This window comes from Anopheles ziemanni, chromosome 3 (genome assembly GCF_943734765.1).
Source record: "Anopheles ziemanni chromosome 3, idAnoZiCoDA_A2_x.2, whole genome shotgun sequence".
Lineage (NCBI taxonomy): Eukaryota > Metazoa > Arthropoda > Insecta > Diptera > Culicidae > Anopheles > Anopheles ziemanni.
Genome location: NC_080706.1, coordinates 6,740,767 through 6,765,554, shown reverse-complemented (window position 1 = coordinate 6,765,554; position 24,788 = coordinate 6,740,767). Strand labels below are relative to the sequence as shown.

At 49.7% G+C, this 24,788-nt stretch overlaps 1 protein-coding gene across 1 annotated transcript; it reads left to right on the top strand.

The window, feature by feature from the left end:
• Window positions 1-965: 965 nt before the first annotated feature.
• On the top strand, window positions 966-23,153 carry LOC131287294 (transcription factor cwo). The gene is made up of 4 exons (XM_058316329.1): window positions 966-1,033; window positions 20,152-20,275; window positions 21,387-21,720; window positions 21,799-23,153. Exons 1-4 carry the CDS (start codon window positions 975-977, stop codon window positions 23,151-23,153), a joined length of 1,872 nt encoding a protein of 623 aa, XP_058172312.1. The 5' UTR covers window positions 966-974.
• Window positions 23,154-24,788: the final 1,635 nt, after the last annotated feature.

Below are 24,788 nucleotides of genomic sequence, written 5' to 3'. Positions count from 1 at the left end.
TTGGCGCGAGTGGTTGTGCTGCGTGTTGCTTGAGTTAATTTTTTGACAGTGCCCAAGTGCTGCACCGTGACAAGTGCGCACCGATAAGAACAGAGCGCAAGCCCTGCTCGCTTGGGTTTTTGTTTTTTGGTTCGTTTTTCGCCGCGACAATTTCCCCCACAACGGATTTCATGTGTAAGGTGGCAGCGACCGGGAAGAATTCGCTCCTGCTCGACAACAACAAGCGTGTCCGTTCGTTTTTCCGCAAGCCACGCTACACCCACTTCTGCTCCGTGTGGTACATCATAGACGGACGGTCCGGCACGAGGAGGACACCGCACGACGCCCGGAAGCGACCGGAAGCAGCAGCACCGCTCCAGCAACGGGCGCGCATGCAACATCGACATCGGCCGGCGGTCCGCATCCAAGGGGGTGGTAGTGTGTAGAGAGGCCCCGCGGGCTGACACCCAGCGTCTCGGAACCCGGCGTGCTCAACAGCTGCTCGTGCCCGTACGTTGTGGAAAATCCCGTCGAACGTGAAGAAAATCTAGAGAGAGAAAAAAGCAGTACCTACCAAGAACCAGAAACACTTGACTCAGCAGCCAAACGTCACCGTTAGACTCTCTCTCTCGTTCTCTCGAGATCCGAAAGGATTCGCAGTTCTTCCGGAAGCGTGTGGTGAGGGGTGTAAGGAGTGTTAAGTGCGGGAGTGTGAAAGTTCTCGCGGTGGTCCATTCCTTGAAATCGGTGTTGGAAAGATCGAAAACCGTGGCACTAGGTGTGCGTCACACGCTTGCCAGTTCCAGCGGGGACTTCCATTTCCGCCAAGCTAAGCGTTTCCTTCCAAGGAAGTTCAGTGCAAGTGTTTCGCCTTGAGTCATCGACGTGTTCCCGTGGTGGTGGAATTTCCCGACCTGAGTGCTTCATACCGACGTCACCGAGGAAATTGTTGGAGCTCATCGTAGGTGCATCGAGGTGTCCGAACCCACCGGAACATGGAGGGATACTGGGAAGCAGCTAACGGTCATGGACCGCATTCTTTGAAATATGAAAGGTACGTAGGACGTTATGTTGGACCAAATTTATGGTGGCAAAGAAGATTCTTGTCACTAAACTAAATCAAATAATTGTACATCCTTATTCAAGAAAAAAAAGCAATCGTCAAGTTTCCTTAAGTCGAATCGACCCAATCGTCCCACTCAACGGACGAAGGCGCCTTCAAAACTGTGTGCTTTTCCCCCTTCTTTTTTGTTGTAGCTGTCCTCACATCGCCACCCCGAGCTACCGAGCTGGCGCCTGGCTGCAATGTTAAAAATGTTCGCAAACAAAAAGCAGGCGAGGGGGCGAAACAAAAAAGTAAATCGAATAAAACATGGGGAAACATATCGGCTCGTCGAGCACGTCGTCGGAACGGATAAATTCTTGACCTCTGTCAAGGTTGCCGGCCCGGCGGTGGACCGGTTTTTGCGTGTGCGATCGAGAGCAACGGCACCGCGGCGGAAAACTGGCCCCTCCGAACAATCGGGTCTTCGAGACGATCGGCACGGAACCGGGTAGGACGTCGGATGGTCGGAAATTATCCGCGTGTTTGCGTCGCGCTGTCGGTTTTGCGGTATCAGGTCAAGTGTTTTCCTTCTCGGCGCACCGATTAAGCGGAGAAAAATGTGTAAAAATGGATTATTGTTTGCCAATTTTTAGTCGTACCGATACTGTTATCTCAATGCCTCTCGCAAACGGTATATTCTGACTAGCCGCTGTGTTGGTACCGACGCCAGAGTTTATCTAAAGAAAGGGAAAATGTTTGATTAACGCACAGGATCGTAAAGATTGCATAAGTTATCACAAACAGGAGTTGGAATCGAAACGGTAGATCAACGTACAACGATATTTTTAAACGAAACACACAACAACATGTTGTGATCCTCGGTTCTCTTTCCAGCCCTCACCAATTCCTTCTAGAAATCTGACACACGTGTGTACAAAGATTTAGCGGACCCTAATGGTTGTTTTATTGGATCGTGTTCAGCGAAGGCAGCACGAGTTGCGCAAGCAGGCGAATGATCATCACAATTGCAGGTGTTAATTTGATGGACAACTTGCTGATACGCTTCCCATTCCCACCGTCATGCGAATGGCTTTCGGGTAGGTTGGTGGAGGCAGTGCGGGTACCTGGACCCGAAGGGAACCCACAGACCGGTGGCATTAACGGCCTAGCTCTAATGCCCAAAGTAAGCCCTCGATGGTCACGTGTCGGGCCGGGAAAGGATTAAACAACCTTCGCAAACTCGGCCCCAACAACGTTCTCGTGGGGTACCGCTTCCCTGTTTTTGAATCGACGGATACTACCTCCCCCCTCTACACCAGCCTCATGAAGGGAGGAGAAGGAAAGCACTCGAATCGTCTGACGTCAACCCGTCGAGGGAAGGATTTTCGTTTTTCTTTCGTTCTCTTGAAATCGCGGCGGATTTCAGTCAACACCCTTTCCCCTCGCTAGGGGACGGGCGGGTGTAGGAAAATGGTTGTCTACTGATACGGAAAGTGCAAACAAATACGGCTGATAACGGTCGGCGAGAGCACACGTAGACCAGTATATTTCTGTACCGACGTGGAGTGTAGCTTATCAACAACACACTGTACCCACGGACGACTGAAAGCGTGTGACCGCGCGCGACCGATAAGCGTCGCGAACCCGCACACACCGACAACCGACAGCCGAGCGCAAAAACGTGGCCAAGTGGTGCCCGCTGGTGTACGCGCTTATCTCTCTACGGGCTGGAACCGAAAGAATCCACCAGGCAAGCTCGATGAACACATCCTACATCCCGCTTCCGACAGATTCGTCCCCGTCGCGGATGATGATCCCCGGTTCCAGCGGCTCCGAAGTGGAATAGACAATGGAATCACTCGGTCACGTAGGCTTAACTGCTTCACCGAAACGATGTCACCCGCGGGTCACTCTCGAACTTGCCTCTTCTCCGTCGACCGATGAGGACCGAAAGTCCGCCTTGTGTTCCGAAGTCGCCACCGGTCGCCCGTCTTGGTGATGCTATTTCTGGCGCTGATAAGTGGACTGCACCATCTATTCATCCCCCTCCCCATTTGCTCGCTATCTGCTCGGGCGCGAACACACCCTGGGGGTGAATAGCACGGATGAGGAGATAGAGCGCGACGGATGGTGCCACAGAAAAGCCGACTTCCAGGCAACAATAACACTCCCCGAAGCATTATCACGTGTGGAACGATCTACGGTGTACGGGAGGGACGTATTTGTGCTCGGCGATGATACGCCAAGTTCTTCGCCGTTGGCCATTCGTCCTATCAAGACGTACGGCGTCAGGTGATCCGACCCGTGAGGTTTCTTTCCTGCTGCTCAGCAGCGCTTTGCGTGCGATCAGTGTTCAAGAGCAATGGTTTCTGATTGTTGCCAAGGAATTTGGGCTCGTCAGGAGCTTGTTCTGTTCTCTTCAATGGGAGTTTGTCACCCTAGACCGGGTAATCAAGTATTTTTGGTCCAATATCGCGACGAGATGCATATATCCACCTGCATTTTAGGCTTCTTTCTAAGGCCATTGCAGGTGACATAACCTCTGGTAATGGAAGTCGTCAGACATACTACAATATTGGATTCTAGAACTCTTTTGAAATTGACATTTCTGATTATTTACAACGAGATATCAGCAAGTGATTTGTTTTCCCTATGATGCTATAGTTGAATGACTTGTGATTTACATATTTTACGGATCGGTGCAGATGCACTCCAGATAGATGCGTGGCAACATCTTCTCTATACGAACCACGTTCCATGTTGGTATCATCCTCCGCTACATACACCATCCATATCAGCTACTCTATGATACTTTGAACTCCCCTGTGGTTCCTTGCTGCCTTACTCCAATCTGCGATTGGTACATGAGCTCACAAACGTACCATTCGTGAGTTGCAACGGACTCACTTCTGCCACCAACGAAGGGTGTGTTTTGTTTTCTTTGGCCCGAAGCAAACAAACAGTGGATGTGTTTGGGTGAACTTATTCCAGAACCGATGGATCCACAACACACTCCGTAATCGGCAGGGACGCAGAAAACGTTTCCAAAGTTCAGCCCGACCGCTTAGGCGCGTGTAGTAACTGCATATTTTCTTCGCCTTTTGGCCTCACCTCGCTCTTGCTTTCTCACGCACGCATACTCGTCACCCTGGGGCCCGGACTCCAGCACTGATTACGGCACGTTTGACCACGACCAACACCCGGGGGAGGGGGTTGGCAAAAAAAAAAAACGGAGACGATCGCCGTACGAACGTTCCGGCACAAAATCCGCCGTAATCGCGCGCCGAGTCGAGCGGTCGCCCTTGTTCCCGGTGCAAACTGGTGTGGTGCCGTTGCAGCCGCCGGCCGCGCTCTGTTCTGCTGATCACGTGATCCGCCATGAGTCAGCCGATAGAGGACGGACCGGATGAAATCGGTGCTGCTTCATGTGTCGTCAACAACCACCGATCGGCGCGCAACAAATGGCGGCGCAGTGCGCGAGCGAGATTAGATTGAGATATCGTCGGGTCGCGGGGTGCAAAGGGGGGTTGCGGAAATGGGTAGCCGGTGTCATCACGTTCTCCGGCTTGTTCGCAAGGGTCGTGCATTGGTGGTGAGGCCCGTTGGTTTAATCGGGAAGTTCAAATATTGGCCAATGGCTCCGGCCAGAACGGCATAGACTTTAGGTAGCGTGGCATGTAATGTTATCGTTTCGTTGGATCGTTGCGTTTCCGGTTATCTTCGATACGGTGTATGCGTTGTACAATGTCTGTCCCAATGCTCGTGTGCCAGTTTGATAACACCTGATGTCTTGATGATAAGGTATCTTGGAAGTATATGTCTGAAATCCTGATCATAGCAATTGATGATTATGACCGCCAGTAGGACAGTGGTGTTCCTTATTTCATAACTTCAACACGCGAATTAATGTGGCTAGCATATTACAACTGGGAGTGTTCACCTCTGATCCTGCGTAATACTTTTGCTATCTGCAGAGATTAAATGAGTCTAAAAACAAACTTTATGGCAGACTTACCATTGAACCAAATTCTTTGCAAACAAATTGACGCTCTTTGCGATGTTGTGCGCAACGTTCATCTTCCTAAGCCAAGACACAGCAAGCACACAGCCGATCAGCCAATTACACAGCTGACAGTGCCACGTTCGTGGTCGTGATTACGGTTTTGGGCTGGGTTTGGGGGGCGGTGTTTTATTTTTAACGTGCATCCTATTTTTGCACGCATCCACGCCGAGCGGGCGGCTGGGCGGAGGGTGGCTGGTGCTGTGGTGCGTATCTTCGAGGAGCGATAAAACCGTACGGTCCCCCCAAGCCGAGGTGGACAGCCACGAGATTTATTCATCTGTTTTCCTCGCTTCCGAACGCTCTCGAACTCGTGTTTTCGGGCCAAAGCGCGCTCGAGGAGGACACAGCGCAGACAAACGTGGCGCAACATGGGGGCGCCCGGTTGCCGGATGGGTGTCGCAATTCGGTGTGCGGAAGGGAAAATCGATTCGTTGGTGTGTTTTTCGCACCCACGGGGTGCGGGTTGCTACTAACGCATCCACTCGAACCGGGGAAGGCCAAGCCTTTGCTTGAAGGGAGCGTGCGAGCGAGCGAGCGACCGAGCGTACGTCAAAGACAATTCCCTCCGCCGAGTGCGACGACAAATAGCACGAGAGAAATATCTCCCCATTATCAGGTAGCGACAAGTCCGGTCAAGATGGTGGACATGGATTTCGCTAGAAAATTCCGACGCAAAAGCTCGCCCCTGGTAACAACGGCGGAAGGCGCGTGATTGGCGAACCACAATCTCGCTCGAGAGCGCACACAGCCAAAACAAAACAAATATCCCAACCACAAGCCAAACCTTCCGAGAGCCGCTGGCATTTCATTAGAGCATTCGGAATCTTTGCTGGAGTCCTCGATTAAAGCTGGCCGCAATCCGATCGGTACGGAACGGCTTCTTCGGTTTGGAATTCAGACCCTTATCGGGTTTTTTTTGGGCTAGTCTCGACTGGTTAGAAGACGGATTCGCTTTTTTTGGGGGGGGTCTAAGTTCACGTGAGGGTCCACTATCTGCTGCGGGTCCCTTTTTTTGCATGTTTGTTGTTATTTTCTTTCCAGACGAGCACGGTCCAGACGATGGACTCCGTGAGGCTACACACGGTGGCACGATCGCTGCTGGTGTCCATCGCGTAAACGGCCATCTTTTGATCAAAGGTCACCTGATAGGCCGAAGATTATCGGGTGGACATATTTCTTTATTTTTGGTTATACGGGAAAGGATTTTTATTTCTTACTTTAATGTTTAAAACTGTGGATTTTTAATTGAATCTTTTAGGTATAAGAGAGTTATCAGCTGATAATAATGTTCGTGGTATTTAAAAGTGAAGCAAATGTTTACCTTCCGATGGGATCATAATCTATTTACGGCACCGGGTCCTAACTATCGCTTTATTTTTAAATTGAAAATATCAGAATACCGCCCCGAAGCGTGAAACGGTGGTTCATGGTCGATTCTGGATACTTTCTACATACATCTGCTGCCACGTTCAGCGTCTAAAAATATCGTTGCCTCGAGTCTTGCGGTAAACGTTACCCATTTGCGGAAACTTCGAAGAGCAAACTTCCGGCACCGGGTGTCTCTGCCGTGTGTAGCGGTAAATGCAGCTCGCGTGCACCTCCGTTTTGCGTCACGTTTTCGTCACGCGATGCCGGGGCGGTCTTGTTTGCTACAGTTATAAAAATACACCCGACCCGTTAAAGGTGGAAGTAACGGTGCAGCGAGCGAGCAAGCGAGAGCAAGACAAGACGCCCCAGACGTGGTCATGGAGTCCTTGAGCGGGAATGCTGTGTGTTGCCGCACTTCACACAGCGTTCCGACGCGGTTGGGTTGAAGAAGAAAATCTGTGAGTTCCTCAAACAGATCCATTGGACCAGGGCTTGGTTGTTGAGAGCTGGGAATGCGTGTGCCAAGGTTGTCCCATTCTCAAGTTCTGTTTCGAGTACCCAACCCAACAGGTTGTCGTTTGATTTGTTTATGTTGATTTTATGTTTACTGTGCATCGTGGCTTAATGCCGACAAAACTTCACGCCACCGAATCGTGCTCTCCTCTCCGTACCGATTATCACGAGCCCCATTCTCTAATCTTCCGGTCTTTTGCTGCCAACTGGTGCATAACTGGTGCGGACAAAATCAAAACAAGTCGAAACAAAAACACCAACCGGTTCCGGATCCGACCGCTTTCCGTCCCCGATCGAATTGTTCGATCACGCTTGAAATGTCACACTCGAGCTTATAGTGGGATTCGAATAGATGAAATACAACAGTCCCTAAATGGTATAAAAAAGAGTGTGACTAGTTTGGGTTTTTATCTTTGCTTAACATTTCATGCTGAATTTGACATTTTCAGTAATAATTAATTTACATTGCTGATTGGGTTCCTGGTGTTTGGCTAAAGAGTTGTTCGACATTTTGTCTTTGTGAGAATTTATCCAAAACAAAAAAGGTTGCTAAGGTACACGCAAGTAGAATACACCGTAATTTAATCGACGATCTTTACAATTAACCATCACATCCCTCATGGATGTATCACCGTTTGACGTAGGAGCTACGATGGACCGGATTGGTTTGTTCTCTCATGTTGCCAAGTGGATAAAATCGGGCGTTGCTGGCACGGCGCCTGGAGGGCAGGAGGTTGAAAATTTTCCGTCACGTGCACCGGCATGTGTTGGGCGGGTGTGGGTTTGATTTCCTCATTCAAAGCATACACTACTGCATGCTGTTCTCGCCGGTTTTTGGTTTCTCTCTCCCATCACAATCACGATGATCCTTCTCGTTCGTGCCACTACTAGTAGTCTTTTGGCACGCAAATTATATGAGATCGAAATCGCTAGCAAAGCACGATTGTTGTTGTCGGGAAAGTCTAGTTATAGCTCGATTTGCATACCGATTCTCCGTGCAAGCGGGTGAGATGTGCGTGATCGATGGCTTGCATGGTACACGTTAGAATTTTCAAATGATATCGTGTTGAAAAATACGTTTGAAATGAAGTTTTGTGCGAGTCGATACGACGCAACACGTTTCTGAGGCGTTTAATGCGCAGGGTGTTCCAATAGAAACTTACACACTAATTTGTTACAATGTGTGAAAAATATGTGCAAAGATTAAACTCACTATCGGCGCAGAGGAAATGAATCAACAACAAATTCTTTGCTCAGAAATAGCACTTAAAGGAACATAACATATGTGGCCACATAGAAAAAAAATTAGCACATGCTGCGAGTACAAAGCAAACAATCTAACAAGCTTAAAAAAGGGATGAAAAACCACACAACAATTCCGTAGGAAATTGTCCGCAGCCAAACTTATCTCAAAAATTTGGTTACGGTGGTGTCTACTGAACTGCAGATCCATGCGAAACAAAAACACGGCCAAATCGTGGACACACATGCCGCACCGAAAATCGCGCATACGAAAAACGGCGATCGGAGAGGGCCGGTTTGTTTCGGTCATGCGTGTCGTGGCTATTTTTAGAAAGGCAAGACAAGATGAAGAAACGGCAGTGACCGAAGAGAAGACAAATGCGCGGAAAAAAGAACCAACCCAAACCCGAGAAATACCACACAATCACGAACGGGCGAATAACACTGTTGCGATCGAGCCACAAGTGTCTCCGTGATCGTGATCGGTGGCCATTACGGCGCGGATGCCTGGTCGGCTGTGTGTGTGGTGGTGGGATTTTTTTTATGCTTCATTTTTCCTTTTCCTCCCGAACGTTGATTTCAGATATACCGGCTATTTCGGTTTGGGGCCTTCCCCCCCGCACCACCGTCGGTCCATGCTCCATGCCTCTTCCGCTGGGTTTCAAGTGATATTTGTTTTGGTTGCTTGATGCTTTTTGTTTTCGCTTCGCGCACCAGCGATCTTCCAATGGCTGACCTTCGCTGGTATGGGTGAATGTTGGTCCAGTTATTCGCGAAAATTCCTACCCCCACTCAACCCAGGGCCCAGCCTCCAGTCCGCCAGCGGTCAGTTCGCGATATGGGTGTCCACAAGTAAGATAGCAGCAGCAGCTTAATGTTCTGTTTTATCCGTGGCGCTTTGGTCGCAGAACCGCGAGAGAACAAAGAATGAACCCCTTCCAACCGCTGACTAACCACGACGAATACCTAGCGAATGGCACGGCCAAAGGCGGTGGCGTGGTAGAGTGCGGGGGCCGTGATCAAGTGAGTGGTTATGCGTTTATTTTTTATCCTCATTGCTTATTCAAGACGATGGTGGTGGCGACGACGACGACAACAACAACAAGACAACGGTACGACGATTTCTGATCGATTTCCGCGTTTGTGTGTTTGCTCGGGGTGTAGGTTGAGAAGTTTATAGAATGAAAGAGCTGTTCAAAAAGACAAACTATTGTAATTATCAACAGTAATTATTTGAAAAAGCTCTCTCGTGCTCTTTTATACCAATTATCTTGGTTTTAAAATGTAAATAAATTTACATTGTTGTACTTGCAAATAAACTTCAACCGTAAGTTATACGGTTTGATTCGGTCCTACAATCTCTTTTTGTTCGAAATCTACCTTCCTTTGAGGCGATGACCACTTCCACTTCCCCACACCCCCCGCCGGAGGAGTGTGTACTGCGCACCACGGTTGGCATCCGCGCTGGACGCACGTTTTTGCCATTTAAAAGCAATCCAGCATCGACGTCATCACGCGATCGTCGCCGAGCCCGGGTGGACCGGGTTTCGCGGTTGTGGTGTGTGAGTGGCGTACCGATCGCGCCTTGTTTGCACGGTTCGTTGAATTTATCGAGGTTGGGTGGCGCAATGTGCCGGAGCGCTGGCTCTTGAACTTCACATCGCGCACGGTTACTTTCGGACAGGGAAGTGGCTTTGAGAGCTGCAAGAAGATACATACCAGTAGCACATTCCAGGGCAGGAGAGGATGTTTAATACTTGGAAACTTAAATTATTATACATAAAAGTATTTAGTATTGATTAATTCTATTTCGAGTGAGTTATTAAGATTTGTAATATTTATAATTTATGTTATATATTTCTGTTAATCACTCATCGAGTTAATGGAACTGTACATTTTCACACGTAGAAAATTTAAATAGCAGCACCCTACGTCGGCTCTGGCACGCGATCGCTAACGAGCACGAGTGTGGGTTTTCATTCATCTGCCAAACACATTTTCCGTCCGGTGGGAAAAAAGTGTTCACACTGAACTGTTGTTCAGATGCATCATCGCCGCATCCAAGCGTGATTAGCGGCGATCGTTGCCGAGCGAAGACGAAAAGTTAACAACCCTCCACGAAAGGGTAGCCGGTGTCAGTTAATTTCAAACTCATGAGAGTAGAATTTATCTCATTAGCGCACCCCAGATGAAGCCCTAGCTTCACGTTGTGGTGTCTAGGGATCAATTACTGTAATGTATTCTGTTAGGTATACCCATGTTTTGGATGGTTATTTGGTTAAGCTTTTAATTTTTGTAATAGTGTCACGTGTGCTAAGTGTGAGTCGCGTGTAAAGTGTGTTGTATTAAATAGTTTTGTAACTTTTTAATTTTACTTGGTTGCTAACATAACGGAACCCATTGGACGCACCCAAGAACGCCTTGAAACCCAAGGGCTCCTCGTCCATTTTCCCACAACAACTCATGACCCGCACGAAATGGAATAAAAATTTCGCGAAAACCTTCCCACCCCGGTGTCGGCCGCCGTTGTCAGCTAGGCGTTGTGTAAACATCCCGCCGCATCACCTCGGCATGTCGTCCTTCGGTCAGACCCAGAATGTGCTGCCTACAAGTGGACTGAGGCGGAAGGCTGATGGAGCTCCAATGTTTGAAACACCTCGAAACCCTCCGGGTGCAAAAAAGAAAAAAACGGGGTGGCGTTTTGCCCATTGCCATCCGCCCTGGGAGTCCATTTTGCATGAAGTGACCTGAATCTCGCTCACGTGAGACTGGACGAGGCCGACGACACGCGCATCAACGGATGGTACTAAAATGGCGGGGCCACGCAAGCGTGTGTGAAAAGCATCTCCCGGCTTGTCGGATCGCTTAGCACCTGGATCCCTTACCCCGACCCGGGGAAAACCTGGACAGCCGGTGTAGCGCCTTTGCCTTCGCACCCTGCTACAAATTGCGGATCAATAATAAACGCACAAACTTTACTTGATCCCCCCCCCGGCCAGCGAAGAATGTGTTTTGAAACGATTCGTTCGCCCGCTAATTGCTAGCGTTCACAAGACTGGTCCACTTCGGGGCCGGTCACGATCACATGGGCACGTGCATCGGTCAGGTGGAACGGCTCCAATCGTCGTGCAAATTACTTTATATATCAAGCACTCGGAGCATTCCTCTTCCACGCGCGAGATATTTATGGAAAACTTGGAAATGATTCTCACAAATGGCAAACCGGTATTGCCGGATCAATTTCACTGGGTGGGAGAATTTCGATAGGAAACCTTCTAGTCCCGCTACCGTGATCAATAAAACTGTACGAAGCATGATCGGCCATTGCTCAACTTTATCGCCGCTCGTTCAGCGACAAAATATGCTCGGCCGTGGACAACGCAATGGCCGGGTCTAGGGCAAGTATCGGCCAGCAGCAGCAGCGGCAGCAGCATACCATTGCATCGAAGGTTAACTGCTTCCCCCGACGTTCGTCAGTACAGTTCCGTGCCAGTGTCGTCCATTTGACTTCGATCGAGAAATGTGTTTCTATCGCTATCGATATCAACGTAGCGTACCATGTTGGTTGCGTGGCCCGTTGTGTCGATGAGGGCTATAAATAAAACCCGTTTGACGATGTCGTCGTCGGCGATGAAGTCAACAGCGCACACGACAATGTTCCGGAGAAGCACCCAAACGGGTCTAGCCGGTCCCCATCTGCGTCCGTAGGGTCTCTCTCTCGCGCAATCGGAGATGGAGATGTCATGATCGTACGATTTTGATCGACCATTTTTCGGCCTCAGGTTTCGACCAATATGAGCGCATGCACATCTTGTGTCCTTGCGGTGCAGCTGAAACTCCGGACGGACAATAAACACGAGCTGTCTAACGAGCTGAAACGCAATGAACATCACCCCTGGGGGACTGTTGTCAAGGGACACAGATCTAGACTTATCCAACGGCGAGGTGTGTGCGTGTGTGCTAATTAGTCGGCCAATCCCCTTCGTATGACCGGGTCTCACTCCCACTAGAAATGATTTGTAGCTTGCACTTGCAACAGTCCTCGTTGTTGTTCTCTTTGGGCGAACATTTTGTTCGAAGGCGAGTCAAAAGTCCTGAGACACCATCCGAGTGGGAAAATGGTAAAACAAGCTACAAAAACCGGTTCACCCACACACACACACAACGAAATCGCTCGCCGTCGTGTCCTGTTTGGGTAGCGGACACTTCGGTTCAGGTTCAGTGATTTTTGTTTTCGTATAAGTATTCTTAGTCGTACGTCCAAGTTCTCGGGAAAGCTGCACACAGCGCGCTGTATGCGGGTGCATGGCTCACACACGGAAATGCGCTCGTGATGGAATGCAATCGTGCCCAACCGGAGCCGGATCCCCCGCACCCCCTTCGGTCCTGTTGCTAACTTGCAGCTTTAATTTATGTCGACTCGGGAGAGTGGACATTGATTGGTACGCTTTTGCGGAGGAATTAATTCTTAATCCACCGCACGGATCGACTTTGTCGCCCAGTTGTGCTTCGATGGAATAACAGGAAAGCAGTTGATCGTTCGCTGGTTCTAGAGAAACTAAAAAAAAAAACCAAGCGGGTGGAAAGGGAACGCAAGTAAAGAAGAAATAAATTCACATGGTCTTGCAGCGTATGCGATGCACAAGTGCAAGTGCAGCAAATGCAACCGGCTGCAGAGATCTATTGACGGAAATGTGAGCAGTGCTTGGGTTGCAAAATCTTCCTGTTAGTTTCTTGCCTAGCCTCGTTCGTGTGTGTGTGTGTGTGTTGTAAATCGGCCATTTTCATTACACGCACGTACGGTTTGCTTTTAAAGTTATCGTTCTTGTGCGCCTCTGGGATGTATGACAACTGGTCTTAGAATCATTTTGAATTGATTTTATTCCTTAAAACAAATAATACAAAATCTTTTTGTAATATATTAGTAAAAATCCAATGATCTATAATTATTTTAATTGCATTGGAAACTTAATCATGGCGATCTTTATATTTTAAACAAGATTGCTTGGATTAAAATGGAGCTAATTGATTTCCATCCTGGTTCATGAGTATGTTCTTGTAGTAAAAGCAATGATTTTGAAGCTTCCCAACTTTCTTTTACCCTTTTTCGCATACATTGTTGATTGATAATTAATAGCCAAAAACAATCCAGACTACAAAAACGTGTCATACGCACAGTGTGTAGTGTTTCGCGATCAGTTTTCGCTATATTGAAGTACCCCAAACCAAACTACTCATCGGAGGCGAACCGGGTCCAAATGGCGAACCGTGCGCGCGCGGGGGTCCGCGAGACACTTCCGTTAATCGCAACAACCGGCAGCGAACAGGCACGACCGCCACGGCTTATGGGTTTAGTGTGCATAATTTAACGGCGCATGACGTAGCGATTATAAGCGCAACAGACGGGGGTTGGGCGGCAAAAACAACAAGCTCTGCCATAATACGCCACGGTTAGCACAAGCACCGCGCACCGAAAAGCAGTAGCACACAAGCAAAACAAAAAAAACACAGTGGGAAATAAAAGCAACAAGAAATACCACGCCGGCATCACGTGCAGGAATGGTTGGCGTGCCACCAACGTTTGTGTAGCGCTCGACAGCTATTTATTCGAATCTGCTTTTTTTCTCCTCGCTTGCTGTATCACCCTTTGCGTCCCGTTCACTCCCGCGCCAACCGTCTCTATCTCGCTCCGATTCGCCAGTTTGACTACACGCCGGTTGGGGTTGGGGTTGGGGTTTCGCGCAAAGATGGCGACGGCGCGAAGGTGCGTGGCAGGAGAAGGCGCGTAGACACGCCACCCCTAATGCCACCTCCACTACCTCCCAATGGGTCCTCCAAACAAATTCTCCTCGAACACTTGTTGCCTACCGACCAGCCCAGTGCCGGGTGGGTGGAAAGGAGGCGTGCGTGGGGAGGTTCTGTAGGGGGGTGGTTTGCGCAGCGCACCTCGCGTCGACGTGCGCAAGACGACGGCGGTTTTCTTACCGATCGTCGAGGCAAAAGTTCGCACACCGGGTGGATGTTTGGGCCGGGGGCCATAATGCGGAAACGCGAACGATCACCCGGCGCACCCACGACGACGTCGTCGTTTTATGTTTTAGATGGGTGGGTTGTTTTTTTTTAGTTCCCTCAACTATTTGACTACACTTTTCTTCTTTCCCCACGCGCCGTTGTGTTTTCCTTCGTTTCCCTTCCCGAGCAAAGCAACACGTGAGACGACTAGGCCGCCATCAAATACACCCCTCGGTGTATGGCCGCCCCGTTGTTTCCGCCCCGGTAATCGAGGGCACATTCTTTCATTTCGATAGGACTGCTCCATATTTCGCACACCTAAAATCCGGCGACTTATGCTGGATTGTTTCGAAATGACACGCTTTTAGAATGGCCCACGTGGTTTTGAACCGTTATTTGTGTGGAAAAGAGAAATTGAATCCTATTTTATAATGTTTAATTTCGCTTTATTGCCTATAAAAATGCTCATTTAGGGGTTTGTGTTCGACCATAAAAATGGCTGATTTGTTATTTCATCCCCGCACGGAAGAAACCCCCAACCTCAGCAGAAAATACAATTGTCACGAGGGAAATGAGCGTTCACAGATGTAAACAAAGTGCAGCAATTGCATTCGGCGTGATGCATCCAACGTCTTCTGCGAATCTTACACCAAGTGTGGCTGACGTGTTCCGCGTGCGAGGAGCCGGTTCGCAACCTTCGACGGGTTTATTGACGCGCCCGATGCGCCACCATCAACGTTCTGCTTCCTGTCGTCGCGAAATTCTCACGTCCACAAAGACGGGCCAGACGGCGGTCGACGGTCGGTGAAGAAGCCGACGCCGTAACTTAAGTACCGCGGCTTGCACTGGGAACATTGACTGTGTGTTTCGTTTTTCCCTTCATGGCATCGAAAGTAAACGAGGCAGATGACGAACGTCGGAACGTCGATAAAGGGCCGGGCGGGAGTTTTACGTTTTACACTTCCGGATCGCCATAAGCACGTTCTCCGCCAGCCGTGCATTGTGGAAACTTTTCCGAAAGCACACTCGTCGACATTCGCCGCGGAATCGATTGGCGACGTTTGGCGCGTTCTGTGTTTGCGCCCCGGCAACAACAGGTTGTTGTGGAGCTCACGTGTGCAGCGGGACGTAACGAATGTCTAACGTTACCGAGCCGATGCGTCAAGCCGCAGCCGTGAGAGATTAACCCTTTCCGAGGTAGGTGTACCCTCTTCCTTTCTGCTGTTTTCCCTCTCAACAAAACGCTCCGCCACATCACGTGCGTCAAAGAGGGTTTGTTGTAAGCTCGGGGACCTGTTCTTATCTTTTTTTAAACGTCCTTTATTTCTGGACAGCTTAAAACGATTATTTTCACTACCCTTAAAAATATGAAGAAAAAAAACCCCTCACGATCGATCTTCGAGCTGTCGACTGCTGTTGGGTGCGTTTTTCTGTCGGTTTTAACGTGCCCGATTGGATGTGGGGGTTTTTTTTTCAACCGTTTCGCATATTCTATTTTTAACCGTAAACCACTCATCGGTGTTGGCGTTTTTCGATAAGTTTAGAATCTGTTTATACAACGTGGGCTTCAACGTTGGCTGTGAGTGCATCATTAACATCGGTTCGTTTTTATATGCCTTCGAAATTGGGGTGAAATTGATACCAGTCAGTTCATTGTTTTGCGAGCAGGATAAGATTTGCCTTTCAATAAGTTAGGCTACAACCCTTTCTCTTCCACGTTGCTCTACACACAAGACACATGAGAGTGTTTCGGTGGTGAACATCAAGGAAAAAGCTGACTATTCGCTCACGTTCCGCTTGGGTGGTGCGTCAAGTGGAAGGTCCAATTTTAGATCACGGTCGTCTCATCATCACCGCATCAGCATCGAATTTCATTGAACGGTTCGCAGAGGTACTAAGGAATGCCAGACGTCGCAAATAAGCGCCGTAAACACCGGTAGGATGCAATGAAATCTAAACGATTGGAAAGTCAACGTTCAAGTGTCGGGGTATATGATCCGAATATGGTCGAAAAATGGAACACATGCGAAGACAAACCTCCAAGAATTATGTGTCTTTTTATCTGGTAGCCAAATGTTTTCTCCAACTGATCGCGTGTTTGCTTCTTTATCATTTGTTTGTGGTTGATAAAATAATTCACTTATGAAAACCACATTCCCATGCGAAAGTTCTCAGCAACCGCTTGCTCTCTTATCTCTTAACGGTTGCGGTTTACACTTCGTTTAGAAGAACGGTTGTTTGAGAAAGATGTATAAAATTTCGAAAAATCACCCTTTCGGCAGTCGGAAACTTTCCCAAAGTTCACTGTTCGGCACGATTAAAATTGCAACACGACACGAGTGACGAAGCGCCAGCGTTTAGTGAATGCCAACGCCCGCATTCGCAATCTGCGAAACGGGGGGAAAAAACGAGGAAAAACTAGCAAAAGAAGTCACCCAACCGAAGGCAGGAAGCTGCCATGGTATGGTTTTACGGTGCCGGTGCTGCGGTTTGGCGAATCGTGTCCTCGGAGGGGGCGCTGACTTGTGGCGGCGCTGTTTCGTTGGTCACGTTTGTTGGCATTCGGCCAGATCCGCGGTATGTTTTCGTTCGTCACCGGTGGTGTCGGCCGGTGGCCCAAAAGGGACGGTTGCCGAACGGCGGGGTCGGGGGTCGGTTCTAATCTCTGCCGGTCGTTTTGGATAGGTTTAAAAATAGCTACCAGAGACACGGGGCCGGTCCGAGTATCGTCGGTGGCGCAGGATAACGAAAACCGATCCCAACCACCCCCGAACGGATGGGACCGGTGGGGGGTGTGGATGGATGGGGGGTAGGGGATCATAAAAGTGATACTTGTGGTGAGCTTCGCATGGTGTAAAGATGGTGGGAAAAAAAACGTACAAACAGCCGCCAAGCTTCGTCATCGGGCCGCCGCATGTTTCTTCGTCCCTTTCTTCCTATCCGTTAGGGATGAGGGAGGAAGGTGGGTCGTGATTCGCGTGAGAAGATTCTGTTTTGAAACCGAACAGATCGGAGGTACAGAGGGAAGCGTGCACCATGTGAGCCTGGTTCTATTTATTCGCCCTTACTTTTCTACGCAACAATGGGGAATACTGATGTTGCCACCATCGAAAGGACTATTTTGAAACGTACTCGTTTCCGGCCACATAAACGAGATTTCGTAGGATTGTCACAGACGGGCGGACGTTGGAATGTTACAGCATTCCAACGATTTTGATTTTATCGTACGGAAAAAATCGGACGACCCGACTTCACATCCGTCAAATCACATACAATATCGTCCGCCAAAATCTAACGCGTCAGAGCACTGACACCCGTCTTAGAGACTGATAAGTCGATATCACAAAATGAAGACTAACTAATTCTACACCAGTACAGTAACACGGAACGATTTACAATAAGACGCAATTAATGTTGATACATACATGACGCATAAGTGATTGCTTGTTAAAAGTGTTTTGATTTCGCAATTAAAATTGTTTTCTCGTCACGTTGGGTAACGCAATCCCCGTCCATACTTTCCTCTGCTTAGATTTCCCAATTTCGTCAACATCTCCCGAATGCCTAAATCCCGATCCCGAGCGTATGATAATTGGTGAATAATGGCGGCTCGAAACATGGAACGCATCAGCCACACCACGTGCGGCAAAGCTAGAAGCGACGAGGCACGTTGCGTGCGGGTTTTTTTTTATCACTCCGTCAAAACATCCCATCTATGCTATGCCCCGGGGTCGCCCGAGCATGTGACAATTTGTTTTGTAGATCTAACCTTATTTCCCAGGCGGCAGACCCGACCGAAATGTACGGGGTACGGGGTTTCCACACCATGGCCATTGTAACGTGCGCAAGGGTGGAACACTCCTTCGTCTTGTTTGTCGGTTGGAACGCCTCGCCCGAGTACCACACCGGGAGCACGTGGTTGACTAGAGCCCGACTTCCTTCCCTCCACCCCCCTTCACATCGCGCCGTCCCGATTACAATTGGAAATGGTCTCACGTTTTCCGGCGGGTTCAAAAACAAGCTTTTTTCGTCCGTTAACGAATCGAAATAAATAAATCCAAAGATCTGGCCACGGTTTTGGCTCCTGGGGGGAAACGGAGGGGAGGGGGGGGGGGGAGGGGGAGAGCGTAACCGTGTCGGACAGCACGCGCGAGTTCACGTGCCGACCGGAGCCAGACGCGGGAACACATCGGTTGTCCTTGTGACCTATTGCAGAGACCGTTGGGACCAATCCCGGATGGTGGTGGTGCTGTCTGCCCTCCGGGTGGCGGACACCAGACCCACCGATCGATTTCCATGCTCATGCCGTCAAACGTGTGACTGTTATGTGTGTGACTCACTGGTGGCTGCATGCATGATACAGTCGATGCTAATGCGGCTTAGGTGAACTCGGACCTTTCGGTCCGGTGCGGGGTGAGACGGCCGCGAAACACGGAAGGGTACGATTGTATGATTCCCATTCGGTGCCCACCGGCAAAAACGTGCCAGACAAAGTGTTCTGGTGTGTCACGTTGCATTCCCACAGCACGGGTGTTGTTTTGGGAAAGGCTTACCGCTGGGTTCATTAGGTTATTTGAGGCACTTGGAATTGGAAACGGGACTGTTTGTCATGCATCGAATCACTTTATTACGTGGTTCATTTCACACACGAAATGGAGAGAGGAAAATAACGTATCAAACTGTAAATGCTGAACAACTTTTTCCTAGAAGATCAACACTTGTACGTTATTCCTGTGTTAGGTTTGTTCTAATTCTAATTCTTGCCAACTAACACTCCTCCATCCGATAATTATCTCTCGTTTGTATCATCAATCTGAGGCAGGATACATTGTACGGGAACAACTTGACACGTTCGTCAACGGTTTGTGTTGGTGCAAAACCACCTTTAAGTCTCCTCAGAAACGTGCGCTAATTAGTGTGTGCTTCCAGCAAAAGGGCTCACCAGTATCGGTACACCATGTACGATGGGATGCAATTCCTCCACACACCGACCGCAAAAGGTCATCAACCGCCGCCCCATGGTGGAAGGTGGGGCCTTCCGGAAGGTGGGCAAAAAGGGCAGAAGCGGGAAGACTCATCGCCCCCTGGTGTGATGTGTATTAGTCACCGCGGTGGTCGGTATGGTGGGTCGGTCCCGTGCCCAATCATCCGGAGCCCTCGCTGGATGATCTCATGCTCTCATCGACACCATCATCGTAGGCGTCGAGTGATTTCCGGCCTCGCCTGGCAACTGCAACTCGTTCCGCCGCCTTTTGCCGACATGCACTACCGCTCAAGAATGGCGCAATGGAGAACATTTCAAAAGCGTCTTGCGGGAGCCGTGGGGGGGGGGGGGGGGTAAACGGGGTTCTAATAAAGATTATGAGCTATGGCTTGGTGCACTGTAGCTAGACCTGCATGTGCAACATATGATGCACGCATACCTATCGCGAGTGGAGAGGGGCAAGGTAAAATGGTTTATCTTGTCTTGCATAATTTTTCCCCACCAAAGCCGTGCTCCCGAGATGAAGTTGTTAGTGCAACAATGTAGTGACATTAAACCGGTGGTCTGTTGTACTGCCCGTTTACCACGTCGAGTGGCGAGTGAAAAATCGCATTCCATGGGTTAAATATATTGACGTAATTGGTAGGGTCATCGACATGGGTTGTGGTATGAGGAGACGGTGTGGTAAGAATATGGTAGTATTGAGGTTTACCTGTTTTCGGCGCCTCACGGCGCAACAATGCATGAAACAGTTAAGAAAGCAATTCACACGCTGTTTAACCAGCCGGCCTAACGTTCGGGATTGGCTCCGCGTTTCCCGGTCGATACGGACGGTGTACGCAAATATTTTCCAAACCAGAACCATAGCTATGATGACGATATCCAATGTCTCTTCGCTCCATGTAGTAACGATGCCATTATCTCTCTCTCTCTTCTACTTTGCAGTGAGGCAAGCGTGCCCGGCTACACGTACTGCGGCGAACCGGGGCTCAACTTTTCCACCAACAACAACACCTACAGCGAGGACGATGCCGATTTTCCCCCAGGACGGCGGGGCAAGACGTCACGGGTAAGCAGGCAAGCCAGGCAAAAGTCCACCGCGAAGTGGGCAAAATGGTTACGGGTCACCACCGAGTGGCTTCTCGATCCGGTCCCGGATGTATGTACTAGGCGTGTTCGTTCTTCTTTGTACGTTCACACACTTCTTTTTCCACCCCAGGGGAAGATAAACGGAAGCACAAGAAGCATCTGTTTGTCTTTCTTGCTTCAGATGTATGCCACTTGTGCGGGGCTACACAAGCAAACGGAATCGAGATGTAGAATTACTATGTGCCTTATTGAATTATTTTGTCAACTTCACTTTTAGCTTCCTGGTATGCTCTCATTCCATAACGAACAAACTGGCCGCAACAATGTTGCAAACCTTCATTCAAGCCTAGATAACCAATGCCCGGCACAACCTTGAACATTATCCTCGTTCCAGTGTCGGGCGTTGTTAGAGGGTCTGGAAACGTGACCGACCTCTCTGCGCTAGCGACACGTGAACGTCCGATTGCCAACAGTGCCCATTTGGTGCTCGCCGATGTAACAATTATCTCTACCGACACTCCTGCTAGTTGTCACTCCTTGAAATGCCGGGGGGATAGCGGGATTGTTCGCGGCCGAGATTCGAATCAGACACCGGCTTGTTTTCCCTCTCTGGTGACCTATCTTTAATCTCCCCAAGTGTGTGTGTGTGGCGTGGGTACTTCATCCGGGGGCCACCTTATCAGCCGAAAGCACGCAAAGCACCTCTAATCGATGTCCAAACTCTCACACCTCGTTGGGGTGTTAATTGCGCACCGTTTTTTTATTGTTGTATCGGAATGCTTAAATGCTCCACCCAAGACGGTTGGAAACAACGAGCGGTGTTCACACACGTGACACGGGGTTGAGAGGCAATCAATTGAATACATTAGACATCCACAATGGGTGATTGTTGTTGGAAGGGAAATGATATGAGAAGAGCGCGAGATTCCGAAGAATCGCCTTCCTTTCGTTCAATATAGCCGTGGTTCAGAGGAATCCCCCTTTCTCGACTGAGACTTTCCTTCAAGATCAAGGTTGAATATGTGACCTTCGAACGAGTCCCAATTTAAGGACGCGTGCTTACACTTATCTTCAATTCGTTTCACCAACAGCAAGATCCACTGTCACACCGGATCATCGAAAAGCGACGCCGGGATCGGATGAACTCCTGCCTGGCGGACCTTTCGCGGCTCATCCCGCAGCAGTACATGCGCAAAGGTCGGGGCCGCGTGGAGAAGACGGAAATCATCGAGATGGCGATCCGGCACCTGAAGAACCTGCAGAACCAGGAGTGTGGCCGGGAGACATCGTGCGGCGAGCAGTACCGGCTCGGGTACAACGACTGCCTGACCGAGGCGGCCAAGTTTATGCTGCGCGAGCGTGGCGAAGAGATGTGCTACCGGATGGTGGCGCACCTGAAGGAGCACTGCAATGAGATTATGAAGGGTAAGTTGATGGGGCGTTTTTGAGTGCAGGGGAGTTTTTCTTTACCTGACCGAGTGTGGTTTTTTGTTGTTGTTGCAGGTGAAATGATTAAGTCGCGATGTGGTGTGGAGATGGCAAACGGCGGAAGCCCCATCTATCTGGCGAACGGACCGATCGGGCAGCACTTGCGCGAGATGCTGACCTGCCCGTCGGACCTGGAGCACAGCAGCAACGACCATCACGACGTGAAGGATCTGAGCTTCCGCAGTGCGACCAGCAGCAGTAGCATCAACAGCAGCAACAATCCGCCCCAGGCCGCCGTCATCACGTCGACGGCGCCGAGTGTGCAGCATCTGGACACGTCGAGCAACCACTCGACGCAGGACTACGACGCCCCGTCGCCACCGCGCATCGTCGGCGGTCTGCAGCAGGACACGAACAACAACATCAACCACCAGCACGAGAGCGTCCTGCGTACGATCCGGTCGCGCAATCTCTCGGAGCACGCGTCCCCCGAGCACGAGCATAGTCACAACAGCTACAAGTTCAAGAACTACATTCAGCAGCGGTTCTCGCAGGATACGCACGAGAACGGCCACTCGATCGACCATCTCGATCGCAGTCCAGGGTCGGCGCACGGGGACGACCACCACCATCACCATCTGCAGCAGAGCCAGCCGTCGCTGCGCGCTTCCCCGATGACAAACGGTAGCAGTACCAGCAGCGGAAGTCTCTGCTCCGCGCCGGAATCGAAGACATCCAGCACGGTCACAATGAAGTCGTCGACCGTTGCGTCCTCCTCCGACGAGCCGCTCTCGTTGAAGCGCAAACTTCCGCCCACCAGCAGCGAACTGGCTTCGATCTCTTCCAACTCTGGTGGCCACTTGGTGGACGCTCACCAAAGTCAGCAGCTGATGGCAGTCGCGGAAAGTGTTCACCCGCTGGAGAAGAAACTAGCGCTCGCCAAGAACGGGCTCACGGTGGCCGCTTCGTCCGCCGCCGTCCCACTTCCGGCGACCGAGATCAAGCACGAACTGATGGCCGCCGGAAGTGGAGCTGGCGGTGTGCTAACGCTCGGCGCTTCGGCGACCCCCGCGTTCGCTCACCAGCAACAGCACCAGCAGCAGCAGCAACAACAGCAGCAGCACCATCACCATCACAGTTCCTACCATCCGGTGCCGATCTTCGCCTGCCATACGCAGGGTTTCTACGTGCCGCTGAACGTGGACTACGAAACGCTGCTGCCATACCTGAACGGGATCGATCTGCTGAGCAAGGGCTTCCTGCAGCTGCCGCCGCTGCATCCGATCAGCATCAGCGTCAACTACAGCCCGGCGACCATCGGTGTCGGCAACCCGGCGAGCGGCGCCAGCCTGCTAATGAAAGCCACCGTCAACGGGCTCCATCCGCAAACGAAGACGAAGCTGGTCGAAGGAATCATCAGTGGCTGCTAGACGGGTGGGAGAGGGCAGGATGACCATTTCCTAAACGTTCCCCTCGCCACCCCCTCGGTCTGCGAGGTGCATGGGCTGCATATTCCAAACCATACACAAAGTCAAACAGAACGCCCACGTATAGTGCATTTTTTTTAAATTAATTGTTCGCCGGTATGTTCGTGTGTCTCCTGAGTCGGTGTCGATCGTGTGTGTGTGTGTATGTATCCTTGGTGTATCATGTCGTTGTTATACTGGAATATACTAACATCAGATCGGTCTAGTGTAGCAGCAAGTAACCACACCAATAGAGCTGAGAGCGTGGCGTCACCTTACTTGCTGGATATTTCGGCAGGTGTCCCTGGAGAGGACTGAAAACGGAAGAGAACAATATCGTAATCATACACATTATGTATATTTAAATTGAACTCAGGTAAACCCCTTCCCGTAGGTGGTGTACGTACAAGTTACAAGCCGTTAGTGTTTGAAGTAGGGAAAAGCATAAGAAATGTGTATCCCATGTCAGCCAACTGTACCGCGAACGGATGGCCATGTTTTCCAGCGAACAGAAGGGATGGATTCGAACGAAAAGGAAGCTTCACTAAACTCCACAAGAACTGTTCTACATGTGTTTACATCGGTAGGGTAGAGTAGATGAAAACACGCCATCCTTAGAAGAACCCAATCGTTGTGTATTGCAAGGGACAAAATCGAGCCACCGTTGGGAGGTTTCGGGCGCGTTCCAGTAGTCTTACCATGTCCCCTTTACTAAGCCTGGGACTCCGTTGAAGGAGGGTAACAAATGTTTAGCAATTTTTTTTTTCGTTTGTTTCTCTTTTATTTTGGGTACCGTCAAGAGCACACACACGTTTAATTTCTATTTCGTTTTCGTCATACTTTCTTAATCAAGGACAAATAATCTGTGATACTGTGCAACATAGTAGGAAAACGTAAAGTAAAACTCACAGGAGGATGACGCGCGGGTGGGCGGGCGGGCGGGCAGGCTGGATAGTGCCAGGAAAAACGGCAAGAAAACCGATCGATCAGGCATCCGATGGAAGGGACTGTACATAATAGAGATGAACCAAACAGGCAAGGAGCAAAATATCGCCGGTTGCGATGCATTTGTTGCGTCACCTTACTGAAAAGACCACGGGAAAACAAGTGATAGAACGCGAACGCGGGGAATAAGTGAACAAGGAACCACAAGAAAATTACAAAACACAGGGTACTACGAAGGGTGGGTGTCGAGGGCTGCGAAGAACGGAAAATGTGAGGAAAAGCGAACCGAACAGTAGATACATTGATTACTTTTTCCGCCCGTTTCTGCCATAATAGCGCTTCGGAAGCGACTTGTACCTTTTTGATCGATTGCGTGAACTAATCGTTGGTGATGACGAAGACGTGCGTAATAAATGCAAACCCCTCTTTTGTATAACAACAGACAATTAGTCCTGAGGTGACTTTTTTACTTTTTAGTCTTTTTTATACATTAAATATACTGAACCACACAAGTATCTGATAAATCAACATGCAGAATGCAAATATTGAAATAAAAGAGGAACCGCGGAAGAAAACTGTTGCATAGGTTAGCAAATACAAAGCCGCTTAAAACAGAGGAGAGATAAAAGCATATATCCATATACATCTATCTTA

Bases quoted from the DNA above. Each gene is read 5' to 3' on its own strand.
- LOC131287294 (XM_058316329.1), top strand. From the start codon at position 975: ATGGAGGGATACTGGGAAGCAGCTAACGGTCATGGACCGCATTCTTTG. The intron at 20,276-21,386 runs GTAAGCAGGCAA...TTTCACCAACAG, and splicing joins GGCGGGGCAAGACGTCACGG to CAAGATCCACTGTCACACCG. The intron at 21,721-21,798 runs GTAAGTTGATGG...TTGTTGTTGCAG, and splicing joins CTGCAATGAGATTATGAAGG to GTGAAATGATTAAGTCGCGA.